General features: G+C 46.5%; 1 protein-coding gene across 1 annotated transcript; it reads right to left on the minus strand.

Moving 5' to 3' along the window:
* Nucleotides 1-51: 51 nt before the first annotated feature.
* Nucleotides 52-8,227, minus strand: LOC128904411 (cystatin-A-like). The gene is made up of 4 exons (XM_054188717.1): nucleotides 8,113-8,227; nucleotides 7,906-8,006; nucleotides 3,563-3,664; nucleotides 52-255 (listed from the first exon to the last, which is right to left on the minus strand). The coding sequence occupies exons 1-4, from the start codon at nucleotides 8,210-8,212 to the stop codon at nucleotides 127-129; spliced, it is 432 nt and encodes a 143-aa protein (XP_054044692.1). The 5' UTR covers nucleotides 8,213-8,227; the 3' UTR covers nucleotides 52-126.
* Nucleotides 8,228-14,854: the final 6,627 nt, after the last annotated feature.

Below are 14,854 nucleotides of genomic sequence, written 5' to 3' on the forward strand. Positions count from 1 at the left end.
AAGTGTTAGCCAGGCAGCAGACGTACACATGACACGCAGCAGATCAACAAATAGCTTTCCAAACATTTTATTTTTATGCAGTTACGGATGCAACTTCAGAAGTGAGGTGCCATTCCTCATCGTCTCTCAGAAGTAGGTCAGAGGATCGTCTTTGGTTTTGCCAGTCTGATAACCATCAAGTCTGGGACCTTGATTCTCATGAGGAAGGCTCTGAAACACCCTTAAGTGGACATACTCGGCATCAGAAACTTGGACCTAGAAACCAAAATGGTGGGAGAGTGAGGATCATGGGCGAAGTGGGTTCAAACAGAAGGATGCTCTTTACATACCTCTTTGCTCAGGAGCTTAATTTGAGGTGTCTCTCCATTTTTACTTCAACAACTCTTAAGCCTAGTCTGGATAGTAACTGGTAGCAGAAGCTGTCTACACCTGAAGAGAACTGATTGGAAAACGAGAAGGACTTCTTGGGTGTGGAAGTACCAGAAGGCACAAAAGGAGAAAGGGTTTGATGGCATCCTATTTAGGTCATCAGGATCCCAGCACATCAGCTTACAGCTTCTCAGGACACCCAAGGATAGGAGACAAGAGATAGTGAGTAAATCTTAATGACTCAGGGGTGAGGCAGAGATGCAGAGAGAGTGTCAGGTCCTAGAAGGTACAGAAAGATCTATCCAAAACCAGCACATTGTCCAAAGAAGCAATGACAACGTGAAAGGCAGGATCCCTTGTCTTCAGAATTATGGCAAACACATCAGTGCCTGAACAGACATCTTAACCCATCCTGGTGCCTCCCACTCCTGGTGGGAGTGAATGAGAGTGGCTGAAACACTTTTATGAATAAACTCACCTTCCCCTCCAGAAAGTCCTCACGTAAAGACTCGTTACAGAGTTGTGTGTAATTTTGTACATACAGACTCAAGCACAACAGGTGCTAAACTCTCACTGTGTGAGGGATATAGTATTAAGGGAAAATTTAACGCCTTAGACTCTCAGAGGTTTTTACGTGCTTTCTGGTGGCTGCGACGGGGCACCATGTTTGCTGTTGGTAAAATACTAATGATGTGGAAAATTCTGACGTATAAAAGAATGACTCTTGTGACGGAGCTCATTCCACTTAGTGCTATGATGAATAGGTGTTTCCTGTCACTTGCAAGACTGGGAAAGTAGAGACAAATCCTCAGTTTTCAGTGTTCTGAATGGATTTCTTCCAATTTCGATAACGTGTCAGTCTTCATTTCCCAGTAGTTGGGCCATGAGGCTTAGCCGGACAGCAGGCAAGTATCTGACTTTGCCTGGGTCAGCCACAGGGTGGCACCAGGGGAAGAAATGCAACTGAGCGTGACTTGCGGCTTTCCTGCAGCCTGCCTCTAAATCGCTCCTCTCCGTTACTCACTACCTTGCCCACAAAGTGAAAGCACCTCTCCCAGGAGCAAGGGAGGGATGAACATGGTTCATGTAAGACTCAGACTTGCCATATAATAGGTAGTCTGTCGGAACAATCCCCTGGTGCCCACAGAGCGGAAATTACTGTTCAGAGTTGTTTTAAGGAAGGACCTGAGAAAGAAGCGGCTTTGGCTGTGTCTGTCCTTCCTGGGATCAACTAAATATGAGAAGCGTGGAGCAAATGCTCCTAATGTCTCTCTGCAGAATTGCTATCCCCCAAAACCTACCTGCCAATTTCTTTAATAAGATTCTGACCCTTGTCAAGGGAGCATGTCTGACCAGGCTTATGGGTATGGTTTTCTAGTCGAGGATGAATAGTGCTACCAGAGGGCTCCAAATTAAGCATTACCCATCTTTCCTCCACAACAGAAAAAGGGGTTTTTAAAATACAGAAAGTACTAGAAGGTAGGCGCTACCAGAAACAAAACCAAACATCAACATTTGTTTTGGCAGAACCAAAACATCAACATATGCACTTGCATGCAAAACTAGGAAAAGGCTGAGGTACTTAATGCCGCCTTTGCCTCAATCTTTAATAGTAGGACCAGTTGTTCCCTGAGTACCCAGACCCCTGAGCTAGAAGACAGTCAGGGAGCAGGATGAAGCCCCCATAATCAAAGGGGAAATGTTGAGTGACCTGCTACAGCACTTAGACACACACAAGTCTATTGGGCTGGATGGGATCCACCCAAGGTACTGAGGGAGCCGGCGGAAGTGCTCACCAAGCCACCCTCCATCATTTATCATCAGTCCTGGCTAACCGGAGAGGTCCCAGTTGACTGGAGGTTAGCAAATGTGACACTCATCCACAGAAAGGGCCAGAAGGAGGATCTGGGGAACTACAGGCCTGTCAGTCTGACCTCAGTGTTGGGGAAGATCATGGAACAGATCATCCTGAGTGCCATTACATGGCACATGCAGGACAACCAGGTGATCAGGCCCAGTCAGCACGGGTTCATGAAAGGCAGGTCCTGCTTGACAAACCTGATTGCCTTCTATTATGAGGTGACCTGCTTAGAGGAAGAGAGAGAAGCTGTGGATGTTGTCTACCTGGACCGCAGTAAAGCCTTTGACACCGTTTCCCACAGCATTCTCCTGGAGAAACTGGCTGCTCATGGCCTGGACAGGTGTACTTTTTGCTGGGTTAAAAACTGGATGGCCAGGCCCAAAGAGTTGTGGTGAATGGAGTTACATCTAGTTGGCGGCTGGTCACAAGTGGTGTTCCCCAGGGCTTGGTACTGGAGCTGGTTCTGCTTAATATCTTTATCAATGATCTGGACGAGGGGATTGAGTGTATCCTCAGTAAGTCTTCAGACAATACCAAGTTGGGTGAGGGTGTCAATCTGCTTGAGGGAAGGAAGGCTCTACAGAGGGATCTGGAGAGGCTGGATCGATGGGCTGAGGCCAGTGGTATAAGGAAGGCCAAGTGCCGGGTCCTGCACTTGGGTCACAACAACCCCTTGCAGCCCTACAGGCTTGGGGAAGAGTGGCTGGAGAGCTGCCCGGCAGAAATGGACCTGGGGGTGTTGGTCAACAGCCGGCTGAACATGAGCCAGCAGTGTGCCCAGGTGGCCAAGAAGGCCAACAGCATCCTGGCTTCTATCAGAAATAGTGTGGCCAGCAGGACTAGGGAAGTGATTGCCACCCTGTACTCAGCACTGGTGAGGCCCCACATCAAATACTGTGTTCAGTTTTGGGCCCGTCACTACAAGAAAGACATTGAGATGCTGCAGTGTGTCCGGAGAAGAGCAACAAAGCTGCTGAGGGGTGACATGGTTCTTAGGGACATGGTTTAGTGGTGGTTTCAGCAATGTTAGGTTAATGGTTGGACTTGATGATCTTAAAGGTCCCTCCCAACCCAGACAATTCTATGATTCTAAGTTATCATTCACATCTGAAGAAGCACAAGGCATGTTTTAGAAGTTGGGGTTTTTTTATATTTCTGTTCTACACTAGTGCCAAAAAGGAATTTTGTAAGCATCTGGAGGTAGTCCCTAACTCTGCTAGTCACATTAGGTGGTTTTCTACTGCATCTGCTTCTCTTTCTTGCTAGAAGCCACTGCACGAGTCACCTAGATTGTTTAACTACAAAGCACTCCCTCCTATAATATATACAAACCTTTATAAAGTAGTTTGTCCCAGCAACCACCTGAGTCCTGTATATTATGGCATTAAAGGTGCCATATCTTCTGTTTTCCTTGCTTTCAAATTGAGGCTTCACCTGTAAAGAGAAAGGGAAAAATGGTTGGCAGGTTCATATTTTAAGCTTTTCTTTCACACCTACCACTCCAATTTTTACCTCTTCAGATACACACCCTTAATGAAATAAACCCAGAACCCCCCCCAAAACAATTAAATTTACACCAAAACCTCCAGCCCTCTTTCCTAGCATTGCCTCCGGCATTCTTTCAAATCCTAGGTGATGTCCCCCTGCCCCGAAAGCTGTCCAGCTAAACTCTCTCCTGCTTGGTACAGGGAAACGACTCCCCGCTGCCCTTTTAATTCTTTGTCGAAGGAGAAAGGAACGAAGCCCCGCTCTCTACCAGGGTACACCCCACGTCAACCACACTGTTACATAGCAGGGCAAGACAGCCCCCCTCGCCTGGAACACCCACACCCATGCCGGTCAGCCTGGGAGGCTGGGGACCCCTCTTGTGTTTCACAGCCTCAGAGCTGCACTCGATCTCTTTAACGTTTTTCTTTAAGGACTTGCAATAAACACGGTTATTTGAGAGTATCGAGACAACCACCTGATGAAGTAGTTCCTGAAAGTTATTCTAGTGCTGGTAGAAGCCCCGCAGCTAAAGATGTAATTCAAACTAAATACTTCCTTAAACACCTAGAACCATGTAACATACGAGCAAGTCTGACAGTTACAAAGGTACAGGACTACACTACGTACTTCCATCCCCCAAAATGAAAGTACGACCTGTAGATTGTGAGCCAGAATCAAGTCCAGAGCTGCAGAAACATCATCAGTCCTTCACTACGTAGCAGCTGCAGGAAATGCAGTTCCAGAAGAAACAATGGTCCGTGCTGACAGCATTCACACTCACAGCTCAGGTAGATGTAGAAAACGTACAGAAAATGTGGGGCTGCTTTTAAGTTCGGCAGCAATTACAGTGCTACTGTCCTCTCGGAGGTGAAATGTTCCTATAATTACTAGGCTGAAAGGGCAGGGGGTAGAGACGGAGGCAGCTGTGAGCAGCAGTGGAAGGCTGGCCAGGTGTCTGAGGCATCACGATTTACGTACCAGTGTAATAGTGTTTTACTACAGTCATTTGCATCTGATGACATGAATTGCCTACAGAAAGGCAATGTAACCCGGAAACTTATTTCTGACATCTAGAAAGCAGAAACGATGTTTTGCAGGCTGGGTGACAGCCGCTCCTCTGCACACACAGCCTGAACCGATGGCCCGATGCAGGGCAGAGGCATTCCAGAAGTCAGGCAGAGCAGCGCAGCGTCACTCGGCAGCCTGTTCTGGCACATAAATGCTTCTCATCACCCACCCGTTTTGCAGAAATGCACAGAATTAATTGGCTTCCTCAGCACATCCACCTACAGATGGCTGCCGCTCCCATGGCATTCCTGCCTAGCACAGGCAGGTCCCAGAAAGTACCTGAGGAACATCCCAAGAGCAGACAGACCTTGGCCATCCCAAGGGCTGCGGATGCTCTTCACAGCTTCATTCCAGTCATACGAGTTGCTTCTCTGCTTAGCAAAGCATAAAATCCCACAGAATTGCATCATCAAAGGGTGACACTGCTATCTGGCTGGAAGCAGAGCCGGATTGCCCCAGTGTAAGCTGCGTCTCCACAAGAATATTTTCCATAGAGAACCAACTACAGCAAAGTCTCTGCAGTGGAGCATGAGCTTTTTCAAAGGAAAAGGAGCAGGGAGAGTTCTCTCTCTCTTGTGCCCAGCACAAGGCAAAAATTTCACCATGCAGCAAATAAAGAGCGAAGAATAATGTGTTTTCATTTCCCTGAAGGTACTGAGAATGGAAGAATACCAAAATTAAGATCAGTCCTCTTCAGGAATCAAACAGAAAATCTGTACATTTCAGACTCATATTCACATGCAGTTTACATTTCAGATTCCATATTTGCCCTGTACGTGGTGAGCACTAGCTCGGCCTGAAACGAGCATTCCCATCATTTTAAGCCCATGCTTGCTCACTGAGAGCTCAGCACTGTGGTTTCATCGCTGACGCACAATGCGATAGGGCAGGTTCTTTCGATCGCCCGTGAACACAGCCTAGCATTAAAAACACGGCTTGGTATCTGGCGCGCTACGCTGTCAGCAGCGTTTAAAGGAGGCCCTTCAGGGAGCGCTGCGTCACGGCAGGCACCGTGGGGTGCATCAGTTCGGTTGGACTCGATCATCTTAAAGGTCTTTCCCAACCTAAATGATGCTACTGTGATTCACAGAGTCATTAGGCAAATTTCACAGCCCCCCAGCTGGCAGGAATCATCCCCTTCCCTCTCTTACACGAGGAAACAAGGACTGCAAATACACAAAGATGCCGCAAGTCCTTGCCCAGGCTCTCCCCTCCGTAGGTAAAAGGGAATTTCTGAGCTCTGCAAGTGCTGCTCCTTCAGCCACTTGTGCCAGCACAGGAGGGACAGCGATACCACTCCGGAGTAATTCAATCACTGTCCCCCAACTCATTTTTTGATAATCCTTCTCTCTTTCTGTTCTGCAGCAACATTATCTCCCCCCTGACTAACCCGTTATCACATACTCCAGCCCTCCCCCACGTACACGTGCCCAACTCTGGCAACCCCCACGGTGACTGGCCAAGAAAGCCCTACAATGGAAGAAGGCTCAGAGGAGCTGGGCAAGGGCGATGAGCAGAAAATAACACAGGGTGTGACTGACCACAGCTTTTGCAAAGAAGCTGACTTTATCTCAACACAAAGGGGAACAGAGGGTGTTTGTATTAGATAAACAGATATGTCAGCTGAGTGGATCCACTGGTGGCGTAACTCCCTGAGTTCATTAAAAGAAGGTGAACGCCTCCCTGAGTAAGACAGACCAGCACGGGGGGAGTGAATACGTGGTTCTGCCCAACACGGACTGCAAAACCTAAATAACAAACAAAAGAATTTCAAAGAAAACAGCAGGCTTGAGCTGGCTCCAACCCACATACTCCTTCTTGGTGACTGACGATGCCCACCATCACGACGGTGAGCACATTATAGAGACCAGTAATGGAGGTCACATTGGTATTGTGATTGAACTGTGTATTGCAATTGCTTTATTTTCCTAAGAGTAACTTACATCTATATTGTGTTACCAGCACATTTGTATCACTCTGCTAAATCAGAAACCTCATGTAACATCAAATATCTTCCAAGAAGTAAATACGCTATTAACCATTATACCCTCCATGGACTGGACTCTGACACCAGCCCACACAGCCTATTTACAGATCTCTCCTGGTGGCTCTGCCCCTCTGCACGCAGAGCCCAGCTCACCTTCGTCTGGCTTCATCATTGCCTGGTCTTAGCCTGCAAGCTCACAGGAGCTGCGGAATGGCGCCGGGGCAAACTCTGTCCTCAGTGGCACAGCAAAGGATGGAGCTGGGAGCCCTGCACACACAGGAGCGTGCAGCAGTGTTGGCCAACGTGTTCAGCACAACTACCTCCTTCTTTTGTTTCCTCAAGGAGGGCATAAGTTACGCTTTGTGTGGTTGCCAAAGGGGAAAAGCTCACCTTTCAGAGCTGGGAGGATGAAGGAGACTGGCTGGGAGGGTGGGAACACAAGATGGGAGACAAAAAAAGGACCTTTCCCATGCCGTGTTGTTCCCCCTCCGGCTCCTCAGGATGCACTTCACGCTCTTTTAAGAGCTGCTGCACTGCAGAGCGTTAGAGCACCTCCAGAGGTGTTGCTCACACAGCTGCTTCCAGGACAGGACCGCTGCCTGGAACCACCCACCAGAGCAACTGGACTCACCCTGCCTGCCTTGTGCCAGCCTCTCCCTGCCCCACTGGCGCACCATCAGCTCCTGCATCAAGCTGTGACTCTAGAAAACACTAGATGCCAGCACAGAACATGCCGTTTGTCCACAGCCTTGTCCTCTAGGTATCTTTTTTTAGTGCATATGACCACGGGGTTTCTCCTATCCATGTCCTTCACTGAAGAATTAATTCTACCAGGCACAATCTTTTCCCCTCCAATTCACGACCTTTCACTTAAAATGAGCGACCTCAGTGCTGGAATAGTAAGAATCAGATGAGACAGAGAAGTGGTTTGTCTTGGGCTTACCAGTACACTGCCTATGCAGAATGCTGAGGAAATACTTACTGGCAATCAGGGGGCTCCCGTGTTCACCATCAGCTTCTTCAGTTTAAACACTGGTTCACTATCACCACCTGCTCTCCCAGCCTTTACGCAAGCTTCAGGACTCGGCCCTTTGCACACAGAGACTTCATCTTTAGAGAAGTCGCAACTCACCTCGTTAGCGATACGCTGGACTTCGGGAGTAGCAGGCTCAGGCTCAGTTAAGCCCCCAGGCATCATAGTGGCAGGAGACTTCTCTGAAACGCTGGGTGCTTCTGAAGAGGGAAGTTCAGCACAGCCTGAGCAGAGTCACCAGGCACCTCATATATATACATATACATGTGTCATGGAATCATGTGACATGTAACATATGGAACCTACCATTACTGAACTGGAGGAGGAGAGAAATGGGGAAAATGGGGGAAAAAGCGATGTAAAACACTGATAATATTACTACTAGCCAAGAAAAACACTTTAACATCTTAAGTGCATGTAGTCTCCATGCCCATAAGAAAAGCAAACAGCCTCCAGCCACCCACATCTTAGAACAGTTGGTTTGGGCTGAAACGAGAGCCTCTCGCCTCTCCACCCATGTGCAGATGACTGCTCTGTGCACTGAGGAAATGGATCAAAGTCACACCCAGTATTTCCCAACACTATTCAAAATCAGAAAAAAGCATGCAGTAATTTCCTTGGTGCAGGTTCAGGATAAAATTGTGCTGTCTCAATATGCTTCGAAGTGGGAAGCAGAAGCAGCTTGCATTTTACTTTCAGGGACTTTACTTCCCTCTGCCTGACCAGAAAGGTGCCAAGGTAAACACCAGACCCAGAAGAGGAAAAAATTAAATCCTAGGTTCAGGTAAATAACTGCAAGTAAGTTATTTCTGCTTCTTTCCTACCAATCCTAGAGTTGCATCCAGGCAATTACAATAACAAATGAATACGCAGTGCCATTTACATTTTTATTGCAACTCCAGTGCCAATTTCCTGGAAGACAAGGTACAATCCCTCTCACTACAGTAGTTGTGTGCGCACAAGAGCTGTTCTAATTTCAAGGTTTCTTATATTTCACACACTGCTGAAATATGTAACGTGCAGAATATATAGTCAGAAGTATTCATTTTGCAGTTACAGTCACAGATGCATGACATACACAGTCATATTCATGACCAGAATGAATGTGCAAAGCTCAAAACACACACAACAGACTGCAGAAAGGCTACCAACTGTCAGCAGCCCTACCTGGTAAGGGAGAGACAACACTCAACACCACAGAAAAAATACTTGCCTTCGGTATTCCTGCCATCCCCCTCTCCAGCAAACAGGAGGAATGTTGCCCCAGAGCTAGGACAGAGAAACAGCAGCAGACCAGGCAATTTTTTGGTCCCTAGGGCTGGGAACATGGAAGGGGGTGAAATGCGAATATGAGCTGCACACAGGCAACGGGCATTTCTGCTGGAATCAGCACGGGGAATTCACTAGAAACAAGCCTGTTCATGGCCACAGCAGCGGTGACTGTGTAACACAGACCTACCGGCGGCCTAACCAGCCTACCGACCCTCCTCACGGATGACAAGGGATGCAACAGCTGGTAAACAAGTACTTCATATCTAACTTCAGGGCCTGTTCTTGATACAAAGGACCTGAGATTGAGAAACTGGGGCTGTTAAGGGCCCTAAACTCAACAGTACACATACACATCAAGATAACGGCATGCTACTGATAAGGTCGTTGTTGCGGGATTTCCCACCCTCCAACAGCCATGCAGCACCAGTGCTAAGCCAGGATGTTTTATGAACTTCTCCACTCACCAGGACGCAGATCTCACTAACTCCCTTGCAATAGGATGCTGATGAGATCCCCCCACTACTGTCTGGTCCTGTATAAGCAAATTTAAGACATAGAAGCTACAGTCAGTAAAAACACCAATACAGTAACAAAACAAAGCAAACAAAAAAACCCCACACCAAACCAAAGCCCCAGGGTTATGTATTTATGAGTTATTTTTAAACCAGAAATGAAGTCAGCTCTGTAGAAATGACTGTGAAAGCTAAGTCAGTAGGTCAGTCTTATGGTTTCCCAGTGACAAGACACGTAATTGTGCCTGGGTGAAATGACACGTGGTCAGCACCATTTGAAGAGCTACCCGCCCTGATTTCAAAAGGTTTCTGACACTGGACATCAACTAGGATTAATACAAAACCCGAACCTCAGCAGCACAAGGGTATCGTATCCCAGCCTATGCTGAGCCTATGGTACCAGTAAAGAGCCTTTTCCCCTCACTCTGCTTCACGGCAACCAAATTCTGTCTTTAAAATAATTCTGTAAAGAGATTACCTCTTTCATCAGTCTGGCGTGCTTACAGGCTGCAGAAGACAACAACACTGAGTGCCAGAAAAAACACACCTCTTTATTTCATAGAAGGAAATTAGAAGCATAGACGTGAGAGGATATTCCAAGGAACAAGGATCTGCCCACCTGTATTCACCATTTCCAAGCAATGGGAAAGCCCCCCAGTAGAGGGGAAAGCCACCTGCAGGACATCCAGACCCTGCATGGGGCCATCAGTTGGGCTTCTTGTTCAAGTGCCTTTACCCGCAGGAATAAAGGTACAATCAGGAAGAGGATGAAATCCTGGTATTTCTGGGGTCCATTATTTTATTCACAGATGACGGCAAGCAGCCCAGTAATTTTGTGACTACCTCAGCAGTAAACTTGAAGCAGATCAAATCACAGACTAGGCACAATCTGAGAATGGACAGGGATCACTAGACACAGAGGTTTTACCTGCCTGCATTTAGTATGGCCCACAGATCTTACCAATGCCATTTACATACCATCACAAAAACTCCCACTCGACAGACGCATCTTAAGTACTCAAAAAATAGCAAAACCATTTTCTCCTTCCCCAGGCCCCAAAGCGTGGCACGCAATTCCAGGTGCTCACCTTAATCTTCCACCAACTTCAACAGCAACATTCAAACAGCCCCTGATCCACGTGATTTGCCATGTACGGTAAGAGATAGCCCTCTGTGCTGTCCTGGGTTGAGCGACACAGGACTCATTTCTCTTCTAATGCTGGGGAAAACTCTGCTTTTGGAAGACTCTAGTGTCTGAATTTGTGAAAATACTTACTTTATAGCCAGCTAGGTTATGCGGGATTCAAGGTCTCAGTGTTTTCAAGCCTTGCCACGTGCAGGGATGAGGAGGAGCGAGGCCTGGGCATTGACCCAGGCTGGCCAACAGGATTATTTCATACCATGAACAACACATTCGATATAAGTTAGAAAGTTTGCTGCGTAGTGTCTCTCTCCCTTGATGGCGGCAGCCCAGAGAAACTCCTTGCCCCGCTGCCGGACCCCTGAGCCCTTCCCTTCCTCCCGAAGCCACAGCGCTCGCAGTGTCCGACATTTGCTGTCCACGGCTGGGAGTGCACAGCTTCCCGCTGATGGAATTGGCTGAGTGTAATCCTTGTATATCTTATATTGGTATCGGGATTAATACTGGTTCTTTAGTATTATTGCTAATTATTTAGTCTTATCCTATTAAATCTATATATATTCCAACCCTCATGTTTCCTCATGTGGGGAGGGGTCGCTGGGTGATAGAATAATTGTCTAAATGACAACAAATTGTTGTGGGTTTTCTCAAACCATAACATGTGCTCACAGCAAACTAAATAGAGGAAGTCAACTTCTTATTGCAACCTCCTGTATACAAGCCGCAAACACCCGAAGAGGGGATGTTTGGGACTTAGAAGTCTTCTGATGGTGTCAGAAGTTTTTCATACACACATCTGTATAAATCTAGTTGCTCGGCCTTATATTCAACTGAAAAGTAGGGCTATGTTGGGGTTTGGGGTATTTTTTACATAGTTTTCTCATAACAAATGCTAAGCTGGGCTACTGCAAAGAAAAAAAATAATCTGCGCATGCATCACATCCATTTCACAGGTCATTTTTCACAGAATCTCCTTAAGCGAAGAAGTTTTCCCACTAAAGCTGAGCAAACATCTGGATGGACAGAGGAGGACAGTGATTAATTCTCATTACCACCTCTCGTTTCTACAGAAATACAACACAAGCTTAAATTTCCAGAGTATTGATGCCAACTCTATACACGCTGGCAGAAGTTTCTATCACACAACTGGCTTAAAAGGAGAATTTGTCCCCACAGTTGTAGATCCAAATAACTGTAAAACAGATGATGCTGCACAGATTTTTGCCACCTTTCAGCAACATAGGTAAGTTTCTCCAATCAATTCCCACCACGACATATGCACAGCTTTTAAGGCTATGAGAGTATACAGTCACTTCAGGGCTATAACTCAGTTCCAAAGGATTTGCAAGGTGAGATTTCTATTTTTAAGGCTCTGTTCAAGTTCAATGGTTCTTCAAGACTTATCACTAAGTAATAAAAACAGCTGGCCACCAAGCAGACCGTGTCATTTGACCGTCAGCCAATTAGAGCTAATAAAAAATAAAGGTATAATTACAGCAGTCCTGCTGTACTTACCACAATTCTGTGGTTTTAATTGACACCACGTTCAATATTTAAAGAAAGTGGGACCTGATGAAATCCATCCGCAGGTCCCGAGACAACCAGCACGTGAAGTTGCTAATGTGCTTTCCATTATACCTCAAAAGATGTGGCAGTCTGGTGTCAATACTCGTATCCTCAGTGTCTGAACGAGATCCTGTAGCAAGGCACACTTGGTTACTTACTGCCTAGAGGACCGGGTCAGACAGAACTGTCAAGGAGATGCTGCCTTTGAGTCATGAGGTTGAGAAAGGACCCCCTTGCTTTCTGAACTCCCTCTTAGAGAGGAGTCCAGGTGTGGCTGGATCCAGTCCTAGTCCCAGACTTGGTCAAGGGATTATATCTAAAGGATTATACACAGGCAATCAATCCTTTATGTCACTTTAGCATGCTGTAAACCGCAAGAATCTGTTGCAGGAAGGAATCTCTCGGTCTCGAGAAGTAACCTTGAGAGGCATCCCTACTCAAGGGGAGATCCTGGCATGCAGCCCGCTGCCGTGCAGGAGTGCTCAAAGGGCTCTTGGGCTGTTTGCTTTTTATGGGTATTTAAGGGAACCGCAAAGAATGCATTTTTCACACCTAGCGCTGCCACCCATGGGTGTGCAGCTGCTTACAAAGGAGCTCTTAAGTTTGCGATGTTTGGTACAGCAGCTCTGTTTTTTATGCGGTAAGATGACGCACTTACAGTCATATTTGTGTATCGACGCACTTACCAGCGTTGCTCAAGTTAGCCCTTGGCTATTGTGTTGCTGTCTCCCTGAAACCGCTTTGTGCTGGATATAGCCATCATGACTATCGCAACGATTGGGTATATGGCACATACCAAAGCATTGTGTATTGTTAGGACAAAAGCCGTGGCCTTATTGTTGATGGGGTCATAGGTAAAATTGACTAAATACCACCAGGACTGGAATTGCCTTTCAAATTCAAGTTGCATTATCCCAGATTACCTTTCGAATTTCAGTGAGTAAGGTGCCCTCTTCACCTTCTCTTAATAATAGCTGCTACCGTAGCTTGCACCCACAGTTGAGCTTGGATACAACTAAGAGCTAGAGCAACATTATTTTGGGCTGCATCAAGTGCATCCACAATCAGTTGGTGGTGCCTTTGATTAGTTCTTTCCCACTGGGAATGAGACAGTTAACTATCTGATGACTCTATTTTGTCCCTCTTTCTGAACCTTTGAAATGAATTCTCTAGGTGAATTATATTTGAACTGACAAGATACCTGTGCATACCTGATCCTGTTGATTCTGGCCATAGTGTTGTATTTGGAAAGCCTAAATGCAACACCTCTGCAGTAAAACGGTAGTATCAAACATATCTCGGATAGTAAAGGGGAGACACTGAGGAGCTTGTCGATGTTGTGCAAGAGGTGGAATGGGGTTGGCTGTTCTTTCCAAGGCCGAATTCCAAATGCTCTTTCATTACATCCAAAGCTTAATAGAGAGAGGTGCAGATGAGGGCTGCCAAGGATAGCGCGTTGCCACTGATCGTCTTTGATAGCAGGTCTGTGAAACAGCAGCAGTTCAACGTGACTTTGTGAACTACGTATGCAGGATGAGTGCTGCATCCCTGTCTCACAAATGTCACTGGATTTTGGGGCAGCCATTAGCACTGCCAAAGAAAGAAAACAGACTGATATGCCTGAGTAAACTGTAACGTCAGCTTGCTGACAATTCCTATTGATTTTCCTTCCCTTCTGCACAACTCATGCATTCTGTGGAAAAATTCCCACATTCTTATGCTCTGACATCAAAGCCCAGCAAACCCGGAAACATGGATTCCAACGAATGATTTCCACACAACATTAATGTCTTTAGTTTCACACCTAGAGTTTTCCCACAGTTATAAATTAAGCCTCCAGATCTTTGTACTCAGTGTATTTCCTAGGAATCAGAATCAAGGGTTCTCCAGAAGGGTAGTGCTGCCTTGTGGATCTTAACAGCATCCTGTTGCAAGGGAGTTAGTGAGATCTGCACCCTGGTGAGTGGAGAAGTTTATAAGTTGCATTATCCTGGATTACCTTTCAAATTTCAGTAAGTACGGTGCCCTCTTCACCTTCTCTTAATAATAGCTCCTACCATAGCTTGCATCCACAGTTGTGCTTGGATACAACTAAGAGCTAGAGCAACATTATTTTGGGCTGCATCAAGTGCATCCACAATCAATTGGTGGTGCCTTTCATTAGTTCTTTCCCACTGAGGCAGTATAGCTGTTAAGAGCCATTGGTAGTTCCCAGTGCTAACCGAAAAGACCGCGATGGGTGTAAGCAGCATTGTTAGGGTTTGGAACACAAGCATGAACACAGCATTTCTGTTTGCCATCCTGCGGGGTGTTGCAAGAGAAAACAGAGACTTGTTTCGGCAACTCCTGTTAGGTTGTTAGGTAACTGCAGCTGTTTTCTGCAACTCCTGTTAGGTAGGCACACCATTTCCTGTTAGTGGGTTTTTGTGCAACTCCTTCTGAGGGAGCAGTCCCCTTCAGGATTGCTTCTAATAAATTAAATGGTCCTCTAGTTTGCACAGGTTGTCCCTGACAGATGTATTTTCTCAACTTTTTTCACTGCTCAGACTAAAGATAA

The sequence above is a fragment of the Rissa tridactyla genome, chromosome 1 (genome assembly GCF_028500815.1).
Source record: "Rissa tridactyla isolate bRisTri1 chromosome 1, bRisTri1.patW.cur.20221130, whole genome shotgun sequence".
Taxonomy (NCBI): Eukaryota; Metazoa; Chordata; class Aves; order Charadriiformes; family Laridae; genus Rissa; species Rissa tridactyla.